The 22,679-nt window shown below is 44.4% G+C and overlaps 1 protein-coding gene across 1 annotated transcript in view; it reads right to left on the reverse strand.

Annotated features, from left to right (window-relative positions):
* MOSPD2 (motile sperm domain containing 2) overlaps positions 1-22,679 on the reverse strand; it is a 476,198-nt gene that overhangs the window by 366,276 nt on the left and 87,243 nt on the right. The window contains exon 6 of the mRNA XM_069205003.1: positions 10,627-10,687. Coding sequence (XP_069061104.1) covers positions 10,627-10,687 — 61 coding nt within the window. The remainder of the gene's footprint in view (positions 1-10,626; positions 10,688-22,679) is intronic.

Raw genomic sequence — 22,679 nt, forward strand, 5'->3', positions numbered from 1 at the left:
AGGTTCCTTCAGAGTTTAACCTAAATGATCCATGCAGTGCTGTGGGTAAAGAATTATACCTGTATTCCAGCAGTGATGTCTGGTGATTTGCTATGTAAAGTGGCATCAGGCTCAACATGCCATTACTTCATAGTGGCCGAATGTCTAAGGAGCAGTCTTTTAAAATTCCACACCAAGGTGTAATTAGGTTCTCCTTATTTAGGCAAGTCAGTACATTCCCATGACTCGTGGATAGAGATGAAAATCAGCCCATCAGTACGCCTTCTGTGGTTCTGGGAATATTTTCATGCTTCTGCACCATTCGTCCAGTGGAGAATCTCAGATATGGAAATTGTACCATGCAAAGTTACCCACCACCCACATTCAACATTTAACTGGAGTCCCTAGATCTGGTCTTTAGAAAAAGAGTGTCCATCAGTCAGTACTCAAACTTACCTCAAGATGACATAAATTGCTGACTTCTCTGCTGTGTTCAAAAACTGTATTGCAGAAAACTTTCTGTTCAGTGTGATAAAACAAGTCATCGTCCTATGCGCTTCATAAAATGCAGCCTAGATCCCATTCTACTGTAGTCCCTGAAAGTGAATGGCTTCAGTCCCACTCTTTCGGGATCTGTGAATCCATCAGACCTCTCTGTTGATACCTCTTTATCATTGATCCCTGACTTTATCAATGTAGAAAAAACTGCCACTCTCTCTCTCTCTCTTAGGGTGAAGCACCTCTTCATATGAATAGAACTAAAATGTCAGAGCATGCATCTCCATTTTAGAAATTCCATACTTGTTAGAGCATCTCAGTCATTACTTTGCTCACTCAAGGCCATCCCCTGTTCTGCATCTTGAATCGTCCCTGCCTTTCATATTCTCAGAGAACATCATTAGCTTTCGCTACACTCCAGTGTCATTTTCAAATTATGCTGCGTTGACCACAAAGCAATTCATTTGAACAATACTCCTTGAAGCGATAACAGAACCCAGCTTTCCTTTCCTTCAGGATACAACTGAATAGTCATCTTGTTTAGTCCTAGTATAACTGTTCCTTAGGACAACTGTTAATCCCTTTAAATAACTGATTTTGCCTTCACTGCTCCTCTCCTGCTGTACTCCTGAGCTCCATGATCTTACATAGTGCAGCCCAATACCCGCTTTTTACACGGCTATCTCGTATTAATGATATTGTTATTATGATGATCTGCCAAGTGTATAGAACACAAATACACAGCACCATATTCTGCCTACACTCAAGGAGATGCAATTCTGATCTGAAAGGGTATACTGGTCTGGACTCTAGGTGTAACGCTGGACCCAGAGGTCAGTTTTAGCACGTCTGCATGTTAATAAATACACAGCACACAACAATAGTATGTACATGTGGCTCCAAAAGACAGCTCATTTTTTTTACAGTGTCTGGTGTGGGGGTTGATTTCAGAGTTATACTAGAATCCCGGATAGACATATCCAGCAAGGCCAGAAGATCCCATGCCAGGAGAGCCGAACAACTCTGGGACATAATGACAGCGGGGCACTTGGTGGACACAGGATGTGTTAGGACCCCTGACGAGTGTGAGGGGATATCAGCGACCAGCTTGCTTAACATATGGTCAAGAATGGACAACTGGCTGGTCCCAGAAAATGATTGCGCATGGATGACCAGCATGGACCATCTCCTCAGAACCTGCTCAGACCACGTCCCAGTGGCCTTGAAGCTTGAGGTACCAGAATGGATGCACAAACCATTTGTGTGGCATCTCCCTCCAGCACACTTTGTGACAGTGTTTAAAGAAAAGATCTGCCATGAGACAGAGTTGTTCTTATCCACTAATGAAGGATTGGTTGAGAGTTATGATTTTATGGGAGTTTGAAAGGTTGTCATCAGGGGGATTTGCATCTCCAAGCAAGCAAGAATCCTTATTTACATTAGAAACAGGTTGAGTAAACTTGAGGGACAACTGAAGGACTTGGAGGAGGCGCTTGCAAGGGATTAGACTCCTGCGCTCCTGGAGGAACCGTGCAAGATGGAATACCCATTAGTGTGGGCTTTGGAGCTATTCAGATATCTGGGCATCTTTGTTAGTCAAGACACAAAGGAAATCATTAGAGGCAATTACGATAGGCTCCTGTCAAAAACAAGTCGATAAGTAGATATATCTGTCCCTGTCTCAGGCCGGGTGCCTGTCACTGGGCAAAATGGTGACCCTGCAGAAATTTCTTTATCTGTTTAATAACATTCTCACACCCCTTAGCACAACTATTTTCCTCAAAACGAAATCTCTTCTCAACAGATTGTCGTGGGCTGGAAAGCCACCAAGACTAAAGTGGGAAGTCCAGACCCTCTCTTAGGAGTGAGGTGGAGTCGACATGCCAGACTTTGAGCTTTATTACCTTATTGCACAAGCACTATACATACAATACTCACAATTCCCAACACCACACAAGCCATGCATGGCCATTGAGATAGATAATGCAGTGCCCCCTGAAACTCAACACATACATCAGTGCTAAAGTGCAATGTCAGGGTAGAGACAGCAACACAGCAGACGTCACAGTGTAGGCCTGGCACCTGCTTCTGCTTAAGGTTGGGACAGAACTAATGGATGCTCCCAATGTACCATCAGCAAACAACAGCATGCTACCTCTGACGTGCCATCAAGCAGCAGCAGGGCAGTTGCGATCTCTGGGCCTAAGGGGTATGGGTGACACCCCAGGATGGACAGTTCATTCCCCCAGAAGACATCATGAACTTAGATACACACATTATGCTAGGTATGTATCCTTATTACAGAATCTGCTACACTTTAAGATGCTTGAACTCAGCCTTTTTGAGCCCACCACCCACATTCAACACACTAAAGTACACATTAACCACTCATCTTCCAAAAACGTAGTATCTTGTATACAGCTCAGGAGGAGATACCAGTAGGTGCCAAGGCAGAGAGGATGTGATTGGACGCAGACCCTAAACCTGTGCTGGCTGATGCTCCGCCAGCTAACATCTAATGCATCAATCACTGGGCAAAACTCAGCAGGCAGCTGCACACGAAAAAGGGTCAGGAAAGGAAACACTGGGGCCATTGCAGACCCTGAGCAGATTTGAGCAGACACTTTAGGTACTGGGGAAGCATCACAATGGGGTGGACTTGGTGGAGTTCCAATAACAAGCTTAAACCAACCTGTGCAATACTGAGATCACCTGATCTTGCATACAAAATGTGGTTGTAAAACACTACTGGTAATTATTTTTGCATATGTTGTGGTGAGGGTTGCCCATTTGTAATGTTTTGTTGATGACACAATAAAAAAAACTGAAAAAAAGAGAGGCGTGTAATAGTAATACTATTTCTGTTGTTCTGTAAAACCATGAACTGGACGTAATGCCATGCCTATTGAATTTGCCAGCAGGTACTATAAGAATAATCTTTTAATGAAGTTTGAGTTTTAGACACCAACCCGGATGTGGGAAAAGCAGGCAAGGAAGAGTCCATAATTTGCATTTATTCACCGATGCAAAATTTCAACTCAGTCTTCAACTCAGTCTATCAGATCATCACCAGGAGAAGGAATTGGACGATGCTGGGCCATGATCTTAAGGGAACACTGAGACATCTGTGACTGGGGTAAAATCTGAACACTGACAAACTAGTTACTTACCTTCAGGAACAATTTTTCTGCTTGATACTTTATCCAACCGCAGATTACTCACCTTGTGAATATTCCTCAGGCATCAGACTGAATTCCGAAACTTTCAGAGAAGTTCTCCCACACGCCGATAAGTGACATTGTGTGGCTCCAGAAGTGACAAGTAGAGCTGCACAGAAGCGCCACCCATGCACACTGACATCAGTTGCTTTCTAGGCTGTCTGTGCCTTAAGATGCAGAGCCCATCAGCAGAGTGGCATGCCAAATGTGCAGGTCTCTAGACTCAGGACATTTTTACAAATAAATAGAATACAGTCTACAAAATGGGAAGGTAAGAGTATGAGTGGGGAATCTGCATTTAGATCGTAACTGAGGGTGAGTTATTTTTTCATCTGATGTATACTTTGAACTGCAGATTCCTCACCTTCTGAATTAGGACACAGATGTCCCTCCCAAGATGGCCGGTCTGCGAACTGGCTCAGATAAAATGTCTTGCAGGACCAAGTGGACAAAATGCCCTGCTTTAAAGACCTGAATCTGGAGGCAGTAGTACTTTGTTAATGCGTGTCCCAACATCCACTGAGCCGCCTGAAAATGTCCCGGATGGGTACTCTGCGAGCCAGAACAGGGGTAACAGCTTTGGTGGAATCAGCCCACAATCCTTCTGGGGGTTGCTTGTTAGGCAGTGGATAGCAGATCTTAATGCAGAGAACAATCCATCAAGAGATGGTCTGTTTTTGCACCACTTTGTCCATCTTGCTCTGGAAAAAAATCCAGAAAGGGCTGATTTACCTTGGTATGACTGATACGGAAGTGTAAAGCTCTTTTAGAGTCCAATCAAGTCTCTCTTCCTCTTCCTAATAGGGATGTGGTGGAACAAATAGCAGATGAGTGATAGCCTGCCCAACATGAAAAGGAGCAACCACTTTCAGAAGAAAAGAAGCTTTGTTCCTTCAAACCAGCTTCTCTGAGATGATGGATGTATAGAGATGAATGAAAGAAAAAGCTTGAAGCTCACTCACATGTCCAGCTGTTATGGCCATGAAAAGACTGTACTCAAGGTCAGACTTTTGAAGGGACAACTGTGCAGTGGCTCAAAAGGGGTGCTTATCAAGAAAGTGAGGACTAAATTCAAATCCCAGTAAGGCATCACAAAGGGATTTAGTGGAAGCAAATGTTTCAAATCTTTCAACAAAATAATCACAACACATGATTTAAATGACAAAAGCTGATCCAGCAACTACAAAAAAACACCGAAAGAGCCTACAAGTAGCCCTTAGCTTTGCTCAAAGTAAGTCCTTGCTTGCTAGGGACTGAGCAAACAATAAAACTTCAGACAACTTTACCTGTAATTGGGTAATTTATTAGGTGCGGCACCAATCCACAAATCTGTCCTAAAAACTGGTGTACAGTGATTTAGTGGAGAAAAGTCTTGTTGCAAAAATGATATCAACGACCTCAAGAGAAAGGACCGAAAGAGATCAACTGCTACTGCTCAATCTCAAAGTATGGATGAAAACTGTGCAGGCCCAGATGCACTACCTGGTCCAGCCGCTGTGACAGAAGATCCTCATAAGGCGGCAGCTTGATCAGATGGTCATGGCCAGGAGTTTCAGGTACCACATTTTCCTGGTCCAATCCGGTGCCACTAGGTTGCCTTGGGCCCAGTTGTTTCTGATCTTCTTCAGAACCTAGGGCAGGAGAAGTGGCAGTGGAAAGGAATACAGTAGACCTGAGCTCCACTCTAGATGGAAGGCATGTCCAAGAGAGCTGCTTTAGAAACACCAACGTGCAATAGTGCTGACATTGCGTGCTCTATGTGGTGGCAAAAAGACTGAAGCCAGGGTTCTCTTTGAAGCGCCTTGAGCCACCTACGGGTGCAGCTGCCATTCATGATCCGCTAAGTGCTTGTGGCTGAATTCATCCTGCCATTTAAACATCCTGCCAGGCAGTTAATCAACAAAGAGATCCCTTAGGGTTCAGTAATTTCCAGAGGCACAGGGCCTCTTGGCATTGGAATTAGGGCCTTACTTTGCCCTGCTTGTTACAGTACCAATATGCTGTGGTGCTGTCTGTGAGTACCTGTATTCCTTTGACAGCGGGTAAAAGGTCCTTTAACACCAAGCTAATTGTCCTCAACTCTAACAAGGTGATGTGGAGTTGAGTCTCCACCAAAGGCCTCTGATCTCAAACTATCGCAAATAGACTCCCCAACCCAGTGTGGGTGCATCTGTGACCACCATTGTTTCTGGTGGGGTGAAAAGATGGATGTGCCACTGATGCAATCATGGTTCAGTCATCACCACTGCAGGTCTTCTGTAGACTCCTCCATTATCTGGATACAATCCAAAAGAATTCCCGATGCTGTGCCCACTAGGACCACCTGGTGCAGGTCAATGGTAAACAACCGGTCTTAACAGGCGGGCCTGAACAAGGCTTGACCCAAGTGCTCAAAACAGTGCCTGTAAGAGATTCATTACATGGTGATAGTGGCTCTTTGTAAGCCTGACCAGGTTTCAAGACTTCCATCAGTACATTACTTTTCCCTTCCATAGATGGTAGGAGTAAATCTAAAACCTCAACTGTTTGTCACATAACAGTGGCAAAAGAGGAGCTTTCCTACATGGCAGGAGCTGGGGAGACACAAGGCCAGTATCAGGTGAAGTGGTTATCCCACTGATATCCTGAAGCTCCTCATACAATTGTTCTGCTCATAGTGGAGAACAAAGTTGTCCATCATGGCTTTCGCTGTCTCTATCTGTGCCAAGAAGATTGAGTAAATTCTGGACCTTACATGTGGTAAGGGCAAAGTCTCCGAGTCAGAAGGGTTGCAGATTTGCTGCACACGGGTCTGCGTTGGGAGTGACTTTGGTCGTGGTCGTAGCAGGTTCATTTCGGAATCGCTATGGGTTGTGTTTTCTCATTCGGTGTCAATATCAATGCAAAAGGAACTGGTGCAGCGGATGACACAGGACCCGGAGGGTGCACCAAAGCCAGTGCTGAACCAAAGTCTGATCCAATAGGCTCAAATGGTGCCAAGATGGAGCCCCAATGAAAGTATGTCTGAAGGCCTCTGTGGATCCTTGTTGCCCGAAGGCACAACAAAGGCAACGAGTAAGCTGCCATATCGACTCTCTTAAGGCCTCTGCCTGCTGCGACGTTGATGACAGGCCTGGAAATTCAGTGTCCATCAGGCCCAGGCTCTGAATCAGTTCTGATGTAGAAAGGGAGGGAAGTTGATTCACTTGTGTATTCTCTGAAGATTGAGAGCAGCATGAAGGGGCCAATACCCCCTTGGATTTCTTGTGCATTTTCTTCGACTTATCCAAAGATTTCAACTGTGAAAACTATCTGCTGTGGGAACGACTCAGCGAGTGGGAACAGGACCTTCCTTTTGAATTCAACCAGGCATAACATGGAGTCTTCTTGTGTTTGGTGATGTAGAATTTTGGCCTGCTGTTTTGAATGCCCATCGCGTTTATTTAGGGACGGGTCGTCACAGGCCTTGGAGTCGTGATCCTACCACAGGCACCACAGACTTTGTGAGACTTTGTCACAGACATCCATTTGCAATAGTCCCTGCATGCTTTAAACCTGTTTTTTTTTTTTTTTGGAGGGGGGGTAACATTTCCTTTGCACATTGGCGAAATAGTTTGAAAATTCTCGTCAGTGACTAGTGAGAAGCTCCGGATCCCCATCTGAAGGCACAGAAAGTAAGGAACTGACATTAGCGAGCACTTGTGATGCTTATTAGTAGCTCCTCTCGTAGCTTTCAGAGCAGAACAACACTAGTGTGGAGATGCACACCGCTACCAGGCGATATGGAGGAGAACTGCTTTAGAGCTTTACAGATCAAGCCTGTTGCCTGTGAAATATTCACAAGATGAAGAATCGGCAGTTAGAAGTTTCCATCAGAAACTATTATTTCAAACAGTTCTGAGGTGTTATCACTCTTCCCTTTTCTCTCTGTAACCTTTCATACATTATTTATCTACAGCATTGTTTTCTCTGGCAAAAAGGAGAAACAATCTGTGGCTGCACACTATGGCCCTCATTTGGACCTTGGTGGTAAAGACCGTCGCCTCGCCTACCAGCCGGATTGCCACCAGAAGGATGGTGGCAATCCGGCTGTGGCCATGCCGGCGGATGGCGGTAAGGTGGCGCTGCTGCCACCAGCAGTGCCACGCCAGTAGACCGCTGGCGGCTGTTTTATGAGAAATAATACGGCCTGGCGCTGTTCTGCTGGCAACAGCATCCATCCCGTCTCCTGCCGGAGGACCCCCTTGACACAGGTAAGTGGGCGCTCCGACAGGGGAGGGGGATGTTGTGTGTGTGTGTGTGGGTGTGGGCGTGTGTGTGTGTGTGTGTGTGTGTAGGTCTGTCTGTCTGTCTGTCTGTCTGTCTGTGCGTGCGTGTATGCGGGTGTGTGTTGCGTGCTGTATGTGTGTGCATGTCTGGGGGTGTGAGTGCGTGTATGTTGAGTTGTGTGTCTGCGTGTATGTAAGTGTGTGCAGATGTATGTGTGAATGGATGTATGCATGCATGGATGAATGTGGGACTGGGTGTGTGTATGCATGTGTGCTTGTGTGAAGGGAGGGGAGTATATGAAGGGGGGTCTGGAGAGGAAGGGGGGAAGGGAGGGGAACCTGTGAAGGGTGTGGGGAAGACCCCTTTCAGTGACAGGGAAGGGATTTCCTGTCACTGATAGTGCCTACCGTCATGGTTTTTGTGGCAAGAAGGAAGCCACGAAATCCATGGCGGTAGGCGGGGTCATAATCCAGCAGGTGGTACAGTGGCAGCCGCCATGGCGGTCGGTGTGGTACATAGCCAAACCGCCAATGTCATAATATGGAGGAAAGTATCGGCAGCCTGTTGGCGGTACTTTCCTCCATATTACCGCCAGGGTCATAATGACCCCCTATGTCTTGTTTTCCCTCCGTACATCATGAACATTGGGAGCAAAAACTAGAAGAGTACCTTGTCACAATCACAAGCAGCAGGGAAGGTTAACACGGCATGATGGAGGTTTGAAGGCCAGAGAACTGCTATATCAACTGTGGAAACAAGTAATCACCCGACTAAGAAATCACCCGGACTAAGAAACTGGCAAGGACGTCAGTGAACTGGGCGAAATATAACATAATGATGTAGTTGAGAACATACAACTTTGGCCCGACCAAAGACAATGTTCAGATGTGGAGAATAATTTCATGTGTTGTGCATCATCTGTCCTACCTCATTTGAAAACACTCAACTATATTTGAATCTCTAAGCCCCCAAAGAAGTTGAATACTTGGCTAAGGTCCTGGATGTCAAAGCATCACTTAAAGCTTTGCCTCGTAAAACAGGGTTCAGCCTACTATGCATATTCAGTACCTCGATCCCAATTCAAACACAGTGGGATTCAGTCTCCATAGTAAACTACAAAACGAGAAAGATGGAGTCAAATTGCTTGTTATTTTGAGGACAAAACTCTTAGCATGCAATCACATATCTATATTCCTGTGGCATCAAACTACTTATCCTGGACCCAGAGCGCAAGTTAGTTATTAAATCCCTTAACTGTCTAAAGAAGACCGTGGCAATTCCCTACTCACAAGTATTCCCAAACATTGTCTAGTTTCCCTTAATGCAACCTTACATGCTGCTGCTAGGCTAGACACAGGAACAAGAACATTTGTGATTGTATATATTCTGGTCTCTCTGAAACAGCTACAAATAAAAGTGAGGACTATCTTCAAAAAATTCCGGAATCACAAAGCGGTGTTTGTGGTAAATCCCTTCTACTCCAAATACTTTGCATAAAAACAAACCATATCTGTTGGACAGAACATCCTTCAGAGCAAGGGTAATCTTCTCCTGGAAACACCAGTTTACAAGAACAAAATCAGAAACTATCATTTGAGGTAGTGCTTCCAGGGTGTGGATCTCTGACCCACTATCCATAAAAACAATCTCATCCTATGATCTTTTCAAGAAAGGGTTGAAAAATCTGTTATTCCCACAACACTCCCAAGCATGACAAACTATTGTCTCTGCTGTAATTTCCAGACATGTATATTATTTTTAAGAATTTGCTGGCACATTGTTGATTCAACTTAACCTGACTGAAGACTTGGATGAGGGTGGTGTGTGGTGCAGTCAATGCACTTTATCTTGTTGTTGTACACAAGCTCCAAAATCAATAAAATGTGTTTATAAAAAATAGAATTTGTTGGCACTAATATTTTGGGTTGCCCTCTGTCTTCCATCTCACCCTCAGTAACTGGCGCCCAGTTTCTGTATCAAACGATTTGTGGTGATATCTAGTTTTATTATGAATATATATCTTATGTATGTTTACTATAGTATTACATATTATGGTATATAATATGTCTCCCTTTATTATGTAAGGTGCTGTGCCATCCTTTGGGTCTTGTTCAATCTATTAAAAAAAACGCTTACAAATAATTACAATAAATCGGCGAGGAAACTTTCTTAAAAGACTAGGCATCCATCAACAAAATTGCTTGTTTCAAGAAACCATGTGGTGGAGAATAGGAGGTGCAGGAACCTGTGCGACAAGTATTCATTAAGAATCCAATTACTGGCCATCACTCCCATACTGAAGAGAAGAGAACATTGTGAACATGTGTCTTTCACTCAAATATAACTCTAGTTATCAGTGAATAGTTATTAAAGAATAACTTAACAGCAACTACAAACATCGGTTGATGATCATCACCACTGAAAGAGACACAAACATGGACAACCGTGACACTCATTACTAAAAGTAATTATTTGCCAGAATCAGAGCAAAATTCGGTGTATCACTGTGTAAAAATGCTTTATCTATTTCTGTTTAAAACAATTATAGAATAGGAGAGGATGGGAAAATTATGGGGTGGGGAGAAAAAACATGCAAATTGGGGGTGGGGCAAAAAGAGAAATTCTTAAGAATAATGACAGTTCTTTAACTCTCAAATATATCTCAAACAAAGAATTTACTTACAAAGATATCTGGGATAATAAACCTTAAAACAGTTGATGATAAACCGAACAAAGTCCATATCCTAAAATAAAATAAAAGGTATCGTTTGTACAAGCCACAGGAAGTTAATGAACATCTATGCAGTACGAGCACAACGCATGCAGTTTTCTTGCAGTTATTTTCAAATCTTACTATTCAAACAATACTTTTATTTTAAATGGGTCATAAATATGTGAGTCTTTTACAGGGGTACAGTAGTATTTAAGTTTCATTACCAAGCTAAAATGTAACCATTAAAACTTAAGGAAGACTCGTCCTGTACTATTTTTCATTAAAACATAAAATACATAAATCAAAAGAACTGGACTAAAACTATGGCCATATTTAGTTCTGTTATCAAATATTACCCAGCCCCCTTACTGCTTTAGTTGATGTGTGTTTTTATATATATATATATATATATATATATATATATATATATATATATATATCTATCTCTCAACCTTAAGAGTGGTCTTCCCTTAAACTTTGTGACTGTTTACTTACCTCAAATGTTTACTGGATTTTTGCTTTTGTTGGCCTTCTCCCTTCTCACTCTCCAACACCACAGAAACTTTCAGCCCGTTACAGACTTCAGGTGTCATAAGGATGGGGGCACCTCTTCCTTTTGGTGTTTTGGTGGGAAGTAAGGCTTCATCAGCTAAAGATACTTAAACATATCTGCCGTGTCCTTGCCATGCCAGACGACTCGCCCTCTCATTTTACAATGACCTTCCCAATGCAGAAAGCTTTTCTCATCCTTGGTCACCCTATAACCCGTGTGGCCTGTGACAGTGGAGGGCTCGAATTTCTTCCATCGGTCATTTGTCTTGCCTGACCGTCAGCCCACACCCAATGCAGTCTCTGCTGTCACCAATGGACTAATGTTTGATTGTTGGTATTTTTTGGGGACTTGTCTTGTTCTTCACATTCCTTCACATTTTCTAGCTGACAGCCAGCACCACTGTAGATTTACTAAGGGTAAGCTCCTCACTAAAGCAACAATTCAAACATGCTTACCCCATGCACGGTCCATTACTAACCCAATATAGCCGTTTACTCATATTTGCCTTCTTGGAAATCAAGTTGACAAGCCTTAAAGTACGATCCCTCTACAATTCTACTAAGCATGCAGCTATCCTATCAGAGCTCAAATGTTTGGGCAGTGATATACGCCTATACCTAGATACACATTTGCGCTCTAAAGACACTGCCAGAATGCAATCCTGATGGTTCCCCCACCAACTTTCGTCTACCACCGCTACAAAGCTGAGGGGGGGTGGGGTTGGGTGGAGGGTCATAAGTCCTCGCTAAGTTTACAGAGCATACAAATTCCACTTAGGCTCTTTCCATTTTACAGTGGCCAACATCTACGCCCCCATTGAAGGCCAAGAGGTATTTATCATAGGTGCCTTTACTCGTGTTCTTCACTACCCAGAAGCTGCCATTCTGATCGGGGGACGGGACACAAATCTGGTAATGGACTCAAACCTTTACTGCTCCGCCCAACAATACGATCATACTGGGGCTTTCTCTGTCCATGACCTTACCTAGTTAGCGATCTGCATGTTACGAGATGTCTGGCGCACAGCACCCACCCACGGCACAAGACGATACAAACTATTCTGCAGCCCACAAAACTTATGCACGCATTAACTACTTAATAGCAACTCCATCACTACAGACACCAGTCCATGACGTCTTCATCACCCCTCGATCGCTGTCTGATCATACTCCCCTGTCCCTGGTAATGAGGTTTATCTCTCCATTGATCAGATAGTCCTCCATTGAGGGACTGTGTCAGGTGCTCACTGACTACCTCCAGAATAACAACACTGAGGAGACTCCCCTGGCTTCCCTTTAAGACGCACTGAAATTAGTCCTTCGGGGTGGGCGGGCTCATAGCTATTTCAGCTGCCGAAAACTGCAGCCAAAAGGAGAAACGACAGCACTTAAAACAAAACCCCAGAGCTTGAAGCCATTCATATAAGTACAAGGGCCCGTAGAATAGGAAGAGAACTAGAAAAGACATGGTTGCTCCTTAAACAGCTGGACCTGGATCAAGCAGAATACAGCATGGCATGCCTCAAACATACATTTACTTAGGGAGCAACCGCTGTGATAAGTTGCTCGTGTACCGCCTGCGGACTAAAATTCACACCGGCTCCGTACACGTGATCCGTACTGGCCTAGCCACTGAGGTTCACAAAAAAGCACCAATAGCTGAGGAGTTTCAAAACTTCTATAGCTCTCTTTATGCTTCTGATGGTGCTCTTAGAGCTGAGGTGTCGGAGTACCTTTAGAAAATAACACATACCCCCTTTCCACACACAGATTCAGTGGGGTTGGAAAAACCCATCCGGATGGAGGAGGTCATCTCAGCCATCGCACGCCTTAACCTAAACAAATCTCCAGGCCCAGACAGCTTTACGTCTCTCTTTTATAAAGTCTTCTCTCAGGACCTAGCTCCACTCCTCACATATCTCTACAACTCATTGCTGACACTGGTTCTCTTGTCAACTCAATGCTGGATGCCTCAAACTCTGTGTTTCCAAAGCCTGGTAAGGACCCTGCCCTCTGCGAGTCTTACAGACCAATCTCCCTCTTAAACACTGATGCCAAACTCCTTACCAGCATTTTAGCTCATTGCCTCAAGCCTCTCATGCCTGGCCTAACAGAGCCAGACCAAGCAGGCTTTATCCCTGCACTGCAATGCAGAGACAACACCAAACGCATTATACATCTCATAGACCAGATCCATGGATCCCAAAAAGTGGCTCTTCTCCTAATCGATGCTGAAAAAGTATTTGACAGGTTCATAGGCCATACCTGTTTGGCAACCTTTTGCGATTTGGCGAGAAATTCTGGAGATGGATCCACTGTGTTTATAGTGCGAGGAGGGGTTTTGCGTGGGTCAACGGAGTGACATCGTAGCCATTGATAGTACGCAGGGGGAACATGGCAGGGATACCTCCTTTCTCCCCTCCTGTTTGCTTTGTACACTAAACCTCTCGCTTGAAGACTGTGAGTTAACTTTGTGTTGAATTCCTCCCAGACAGTCATGCAACAGAGGGATTAGGTGTGCCTGACTGGGCATCTGCTAGCAGGATGAGGGTGGCAGTACTCACATCAGTCCCATTTGCACCAGAATAGTCTGTGCTTTGCCTTCACACAATGGGCAAAATGACTTGTATTGTCACTGCTGCCATCTTGGAGCCAGGGCATGGGAGGCAGGGAAGCCCATGCATTGAACCTTCTCAGAAGCTTCTTCCACCTTCCAGAAGAAGGGCACCAGGGTATAAAAATAGGACCTTCAGACCCACTCTTCAGTGCACAACTGGATCTTTGCAAGGACTCTCACAGGACTACTTCTGCTGCTGTACCCGGAAGAACTGCTTCACTGACTAGAGCATGCTTTGAACCCCCAGAGTCTAGCCCTGCTGTAGAGCCCTGCATCTACACCTGCACTCAGGACTACCAGAAGCTGGATCCAGCCTGATTAGTTCCTGAACACTCAAGAGGTGTCCCACCAGTCCTGGATTTGGTTGTGGTGCAAAAAGTGCCCTGATGGCAATTTTGCAAAACTGAGAACTTAAACAAAATTTGTCCAAATAGAGCTCTGAAAACCAGGAGACCACCAGGACCACCCTGCTCGCCTATCCGACAGAGGTACATGGCTTCTTCCACTTTCTTCTTCTCCACAGCAGAAAATCAGTTTCAGAGGTCCTTCGCCAAAGGGGTAACTGACCATGAGGAACTGTCTTCGGCTACAGCCTTCTGCCTCAACCCACTAGAGTTTTCTAACTTCCATTTCAGTGACTAAGTCCAAACGTAGAAATCTTCACCGCAGCTTCAACCCAAGGCCAACCGATGATAATGCTCTCTCCTCAGAAAGCTCCTGAAGCCTTTCCCGCTGAGCTTTACATTCTCAGACACTCCAGAGATAAGGGCTGACCGGGCCCAATCCACTTTTTGTACCGAACCAGGCTCCATCACGGTCGACCTTAACATTCGACTTTGTCCCGGTCTCATGCAACTAGATGGCCACAGTTGGCTCTTTGATCTTTTAAGAGCTATTTTAAACCTTAAAATTTGAAAATTCATAACTCCGGTTCAACTGATTGGATTTGTGTTGGTCTGGGTTCAAATAATGTACTAAAGTTTACTATTTTTTTCTAAATTGGTTTGAAATTTTTCTTGTGTGGTGTTCTCACTTTATTACTGTTTGTGTGCTGCATAAATACTTTACACATTCCCTCGAAGTTAAGCCTGAATGCTTTTTGTGCCAAGCTACACAGGGATAAGCAAGGATCAATTTAGTATCTTTTTATGGTTTACCATGCAAGGTTCTGAGGCTGTTGGTTGACCAGAGCTCACATCCCAGTCAATCAACAGCCCAAATTTATAATCTCTCCTATTGGTAGTCGCCAGTAGTAGTTATAGTTAGGGCCTAGTTTCCATAGAAAACTAGTTTGCCACTCAATTCAGCTGCTGTATTGAAAGTTTTGGGGTGATTGGTGTGAGGGGAAAGGGGGGATATGAGTAAAAGGAGGGGTCCCAAAACGTATTATTCCTGTGCAGTTGCCCATAGGGGTTTCGAACAGGACTACAGCTGAACCGCTGAACGGATTTACACCAAATTTAGCATAAATCTAGGTCTTGCTCCAGAAAGATCTCTTTCTGCAGCTTTGGGGTTATTAGTTTGTTTGTTTAGTCGTTGATTTTGACCACTAACATAGGCCTCAAAGTACATCAGATAAAAAAATCATCAGAAAAAAAAAAAAAAAAAAAAAGAGTACACATAGCAACTAAAAAGTGCATTACAAAATTTAAAACTATCATAGGGCCTCAGTGGAGTAACGAAAATGGAGGGGGCTCCCTGCAACGAACATGAAGGAGACACCCTCTCCGGACTTACTGAGCCAGGTGCCCCTAGGCCTTGGGCCCCCCCACACTGCAAGGGACAGCTGCGTGTGCTGAAAAACTACTCTAATATGAAGAAATATGAAAACAAGTTAAAACAGCATTGAGTTCCTCCTTTTAATAGCACATCTTAGAAAGGAGCATATGTGAACACAGTTTGTTGGGGATTCCAGGGTTTCAAGATACTCCAGGGCTGCCAGGAAAGTTTAAACACCCCACTTCCTGATGATAGGGAGTAAGCACATTCTGCTAAAATCCTGATAAAATGTACAAAAAAAGTGTAAATAAGCAAACCTTAGGGTGAACCTTTATTGCAAGGCTATGTCACAACACTAGCCACATCATACAACCCCACGGGGAAACAAGTCTCATCTCACTAAACCTAGGTGGAAACGCATGAGTAACATTCCCTCCCAGGAGGAGTCTATCCACCCCAGATACAGTGCCATACTCAGAATGGTGTGCAGAGCGACATGCTCTCCAACTGTAATTTTGGAAGACTTGTTTGTTTGTCTGAGGATGAGTCTATTCATTTCGAACAGTGATTTTACATGAGCTGTATCTTGCTTGGACAGAGTTTCAGGCTGATGGAAATGTTGTGATTCCCCAAATGAAACAGCACAGGTTTCACGAAGCAAACCCAGGGGATGCTCAGCCCTTTATTACATGACAAGCAGCCTAGGGCTATTTCCCTGATGAAGGCAGTATGCAGATTAGTCCATATTGAGCAATACAACAAGAGTGGGGCTACCTCTGAATAATCCATCTCAAGCTCCTTATGCAAGATGAAGGTGGAACAAGTAGGTGGAAAAGTTTCGGGGTGATCCGTCAAGCAGCGGCTGAGAAAAAGGGGGTCGGGGAGGTCTCAAAATGCGCTTTCCCCATTCATATTTCTATAGGGTTGTTAGAAACGCCTACAGGCCAAACTGATGGATGGAACAACACAGATTTGTCAGGAAAGTAGATGTTGTTACGCAGATTGTGCTTTTTGTAATTTGGTATGAATCCATTCAGTATTTTAGAAGAAATTAAAGATAGAAAAATATACGTATCTAGGGATTCGGCTCCTCCGCAGATCCAACTGTTCCCGGGCAGATATCTGATTGACTGCCAAAACTTCAACAAGGAAGTGTTGGCAGTCATCTTGGGACTCTGCTTCAGACGAGTTCCAGGAAAAAAAAAAATAACAAAAACAAATAACAAAAGGGGCCAGGTTACGGATACGCAGATTTTCCTGATGTTTTAAAAAAATAACAGGCGGCTTCCAGTCCTTTTCTGTGAAGCCCCTGGGTGGACCAAGTCCTGGGGCATGAGAAACTAAGGAGTGGAGCACACAGGCCGCCTTCCTGGACTTGCCTCAGATCCGAGGACCACCACCTCCCCAGGGCTTTAAATAAATAAAATGTTTGGGGCCATGACCCCCAACCCCCAGGGGACCGCCACCTCATTGGGGCTTTAATAGAACAGAATGTAGGAGTGTTGCCCCACCACAGCCCCTGGGACTGCCACCTTCCCAGGGCTTAATATAAATAGAATGGGGGGAGGCCGCACAGTTAGTCAGAGTTATCTCAAGTAACTATAACTCGTGCCCTAAGGTAACTATAACTCTCGCCCTCACCATACACTGTTAGTTACCCCACAAATTATGTCACTATTGACATATTTGATAACATCATTGATCTTATCAATGTAATATTTGCAGGAAAATGTTTGACATAAAAACTGTGCATGGTAGGGGAACGAGTTATAGTTCCTTTAGGGCACGAGTTATAGTTACCTGAGATAACTAACTATAACAGGTGAATTTCTATGGTTTTGTATGTTTAAAATGTGAGCCTAACTATAACGTCTGTAAGCTTTGAGTTTTCATTATATATATGTGTGTGTGTGTGTATATTCACACACACACACTTCTAGACAATTTTTGATTTTATATTCTATTTCAGAATTTTTAATTGTTTGATTTTTGTGATCTTTTATACCTTACATTAACTATTAATTTAAATACCTTTAACTACTGTTCTGAAATATAATTACCTACCCATATTTCTTCTGTCTATATGTAGTTTTTAATATTAGGTTTTGTTATTTATATCTACTGCCCTCATTATTAGTTCTATATATGCAGTTAGTTATGGTGACAAGCTATTGATAAAGGCCATATGCCCAATTCTTTATGTGAAAAATTGGGATAAAGGCAGTAAGCCACACACATACCGAATGTGAAAAGCATACGTCAACAGGCATTTAAGGGTGGATTACTCAGAATTAAAGCAAACAGATAGGTTTTTGGTACATGCGATCTCATAGATTACCACAGAAGGCAAGGGTTTTGGTGTTGGTTTCCTAATCTGACAAACCAGCAGTATATAAGATTTGCATTGTGAAAAGTCTTGCTAAGCTCTCCTAGGAAAGATCGTATTTTGATTTGCCAATTGTAATGTCTTATCAATTTGCGATTTTATGACTGTATGCCTGATGGCTGCCTTTTGGGAAAGCTTTTACTCCATACAGTAGGTCTGAATTGGTTACGATGACAAGCCAATGAAACCAGCTATAGGCTTGATGTGTAGAGTAATGTTAAACTCAATGCTATAGTTTTGGCCTGTTATTATGAAAAGTTATTACAGAAGCAGTGGGCCTGGCTTATATTTTTTTGGGAACAGCATATGGCAAAGCCAGAAGCCCTTTAGCAGCAGACTATTGTCAGATTATGTTACAGGCTGTGGTAATGTATAAGGTTGCATGTAGTCTCTCAGATTACTATTGTAGATAATTGTAGTGGTGATTGTCACCCAATCTGGCAAACTTTAGGAGTAGAATTTCACTGTGAGGATTCTTGTTAGATCCGATTGAGAGGAGCTGTAGGGTGTTATGCCAACTGTAATTTTGTACATATTTGTAAATGTATAAATGTGTGCTTGATGGCTGCCAGCTTCCGTGCACTTCCAGTTGGTAAAAGTTATGTGAGATTGTGTACGTGTGATCTTTTTATAATGAAATGTTATGATTAAGCATGTATGTCTTATTTTGAAAAATGTGTTAAATGCAAACAGCTTTAAGGGTGGTTTGGTATTACACTATGCAAAAGCCTGCAGGAAGGTATTTTGTTACATGGAATCTTGCAGTTTACTGTAGTAGGCAAGGGTATTGATGCTTGTGACTCACCTGAACAAACTACGGGGATAAACGATTTTTGCCCCATGGTAATCCTTATTCAGCTCTATTATAAGGGATTTTTGCATCTATTTTGTACATATTGTTTTGTTATGGTGTATCTGATGGTTGCCTTGCGGGAAGTCTTATGAACCAAAAGAGTAGGTCTGAACGCTAAAAGTTATAGGCTTGTTTATAATAAATGATATTATAAAGACAGTAGGCTTAACATATTTTTTTGTGAAAAAGCATATGATATATATTGATTGTGAAAACCATATGCTGAAGTCAATAGCTACTTAAGAGTAGATTGGTTTTACTCTGTATTAAAGCCTACAGACAGGTATTTTGTTGCATGGAATCTCACAGGTCGGCATAGTAGATACACATTTGGTGTTTGTTACTCCCTCCTATCAACTTAGTTCTAGAAGACTTGTACTGTGAGAATCCTTTGTTAATTTAAACATGGCTTTACAGCATTTTCGTATAGCAGCATACTTTGTGAACAATCAACAGTTACTGCATCAGCTTGGGACACAAACTTGTCAGAATTAACAGTCACATACACTGTGCAAACCCCCCTTTTGAGGAAAGTAAGATGCAGCAGCCCGCATAACTACCCCTACCAGGCTTATGAAACATGGCGATAAGGGCCTCATGGAGAGGGTAAGGTAAAATTCCCTCTTGGTGTGCCTCGCAGTAAACCTCAAGCAACTTGGGAGCCAGAGACTCACTATATGCGGCGGAATATTCTATGGGTAACCCATCTGTGCCTAACACTATTACAGGCCATGTGTCAAATAGCTGCCCTTATCTCCTCTAGTTGCAGAGGCTCCTCTACCTCTTGCCTCTGTAGTAGATTCAACTGCAGTAGGGCAGTTGACCGCACATATGCCCGGACCAGGTCCCTGTTCAGCCCCCAGGAGGGGGGCAGTGTGTGTGTGTGTGTTGGCGGCGCATACAGCAACTCATAGGAGTTTTAGCTTTTGCAGTAACAGTGTGAGGCTGCTAGCATTACAAATTGCTCCTATCAAGTTTTGACCCCGGTTTGTCGCCCTCCACGTGTTAACTAGTGAAATGCGATTTGTAGTCAATGTTACTGTTACTAAGCCAGTGTGTCTCATCTCTATATTGTTTCTGCAAAGTTTTGAGACAGTCAAGGGCTCCGAAGCCTGCCACTGCCTCTCTATCTTTTAGCTATTCGTATTTGCTCCTCAAGCATCTACAGACTGCGCAGTAGTACAGTTCTGACCTCCCATGTAATTGTGTTGCAATGCCCCCTCATGACCACCTTCAGTGCGTCACATTCTGTCCCCTTCTCTAGACTGAGCACTCACTGTCCTCAAAAATAATGTTGCACGTGTGAGCCGATGGTCACTCAGAAAGCCACATCCAAGAGGGCTGCCATGTGGGGATCAGTGTACGTACCCCTCCCCAGCAGAAAGAGACACGCTGTGGGCTGTGATCTGACAATGTTAACCCCAGGTATTCCAACTAACAACCTTGGATCTAAACTCGGAGTTCCCAAAGATATAGTCCAGCCTAATATGCACCTGGTGCTGTGGGACGTAATAGGAGAATTACAAGCCCTCTGGATGCCCCAGTCGCCATACATTATAAATCTGGGCTGTTGCAGTCCACTGTTGAAAGCAACATGTCACTTGTAAGCCCTGCCTCCCTAAAAGAGGAGGTACTGAGTGATCCATCTCTATGCAATGTATGCAATTGAAGTCCCCTGCCCAGATCCACCTAGCCTGGGGGTCTCTAGGTAGCGCTGAGGATAGAGTATCAAAGAACTCGCACTGTAGCACATTTAGGGATCAAAACCGCTACAATCAACATAGGATGATCATCAAGTTCACCCTCCAGCATCACAAACCTTCCCACATGTCTAAGGGTACCCCTGGGACTACCCAACTGAGAACCCCACCTGCATACGTCGAGTACCCAGTCCCATATATCTGACCACTCCACCGCCTGACCACCTTTGCTAGTTTTGTTTCTGTGAGGCGGGATTCTTGTATGCAGGTACTGTGTTTGTGCTGTTCCCCGAGATAGGCATAAACACTACGATGCCTCACCGGTGTTGTCATACCCCCGATATTCCAGGTTAGTACATTGTAAGTTAGAAGCATTGACATGTACAGATGTCATGAGGTGATATACCCATGCATGTAGTTGTGTCCCCACTTCCATCTCCTCCACCGCCCTCCTATGTCGCCCTCCCACAATGGACCAAGAATTCTAAACAAAACATGAATGGAAACAACTCCCACATCCCTGTCTTGAATACAAATGTGCATCGTGCCACAACTGCCAACACAGTAAGGTCAACAATAATGATGTTACCTAATGCAATAACAGAGTTCTTACAGTAAGTTTATCTGGGAGCAGACAAATTACCTTTAAACCTTTTTTGGACCGTTTTCAGGCATATGAGCTTTAGTCCGTGGTCCCTCTGGGGCAGTTTGGGGTCCTTCAATAGACAGCCCATCTGAGCAGAACAACAAGCCCCCATAGAACTCCTCACTACGCACAACTTACTCTCCCAGCATCTGCTGCTTCAAGTCCTCTGGGGTGCCTTCTTCCTCTGAAGCCTTCTTGCCAGGAGTCAACGCTATGGAATCCAAATAAGTCTTGGCGGTCAGGACCTCATAACAGTTGGAACCATGTAAGGAGATCTCTGCCACCACCTGGGCTCATCCCCTGGCCGCCTGCTCCTCTGATGGGTGAGCTTGCAGCCAGAGAGGGCAGAGGCAGGACGTACCGCTGCTTCAGCTCCCCAAGTCACCCTCGCCCACACCATGTGGGTCCTTGACTACTTTGAATCTCTGCCACATCCAGGCCTCCTCTAGTCTGTTAAAGAACTGGGAGCCATCCAAGTCCACTGCTTTGAGCTCCCCGGGAGAGTAGTGCATAGGACACCCCCAGAGTCAAGACCTGTGCCTTGACCGCCCCCAAAGGTGTTGCGTTTTCTCTGGACTTCCACCTTGCAATCTGAATATGCTGTGATGGTATTGCAGGTGTATTTCCAGGGCCAATTAACCTGGAACAACTGTAGCAGCAGGTCCCGGTCTCTGAAGTTCAGCAACTGCGCTATCACCAGGTGCTGAGGAGCTCCTGGGGGTTAAAGGAGGCGTCAGCCGGCCAGGAATCCTGTGTGCTCTCAGTGGAAAATAAATTTGGAATCCAACCTGCCAGCACCGAGGGAGTCAGCCCGTCCTTTGAGAATAAATCCATGCTATGGCCCTCTGACTTTTCAGGGAAGCCCAGGAAGCAGACATGAGCTGGGATCTCCCTTCTGCATCCTCCGCACTTGCCTTCAGCTCCTGTGCTTCCATCTGCAAGGCCTTTAGTTGATCCTGCATGGTCACCATGGTGGGGAGCATTGGGGTCAGAGTAGAATCTGCATCTTACATTCTGTCCACCAATTTTGCAAGGTCGGCCCTCAGTCGCCCTGTTTACATCTGAACTGCTCCTAGTTGGGCCTTAATGCCTGTTTTCGATTCCTGATTCGGTTGCAGGATTGTATGGAACATTCCTGTATGTTTTTCCAGTGTTGCTTCTAATTGACGGATCAGGTCTGCTTGGCTGGGGGAGCCATCAGCAAGTCTATACCAGTTTTTTTAGGGACGGGGAGGGGGGATTTGGGTCAGACCATGGTCAGTCTGCAGGCCCCCCTCAACGTTAGTGAGGGGGCAAAAGAGACCCCCCTTAAATCAAAAACAGTTCATATGCCTGCCGCGCCCCAGGGAGGTATGGTCACTAAATGTCCTGGGGGGTTGGGTGGATGGGACAGCTTCAGTCCAGCAGCGGCCTCCAACTACCTCCCTTTCAGTTTGCCTCCGTATATACCTTGCACTTCTGCTATAGCAGGGCACCTGCCAAATCCTTAGATGACTGCTCGTGTCTACAACCTCTCTACTCAAGCACCAACCTCATGTGGTCCAAGGACA

Source organism: Pleurodeles waltl, chromosome 8 (assembly GCF_031143425.1).
Source record: "Pleurodeles waltl isolate 20211129_DDA chromosome 8, aPleWal1.hap1.20221129, whole genome shotgun sequence".
Taxonomy (NCBI): domain Eukaryota; kingdom Metazoa; phylum Chordata; class Amphibia; order Caudata; family Salamandridae; genus Pleurodeles; species Pleurodeles waltl.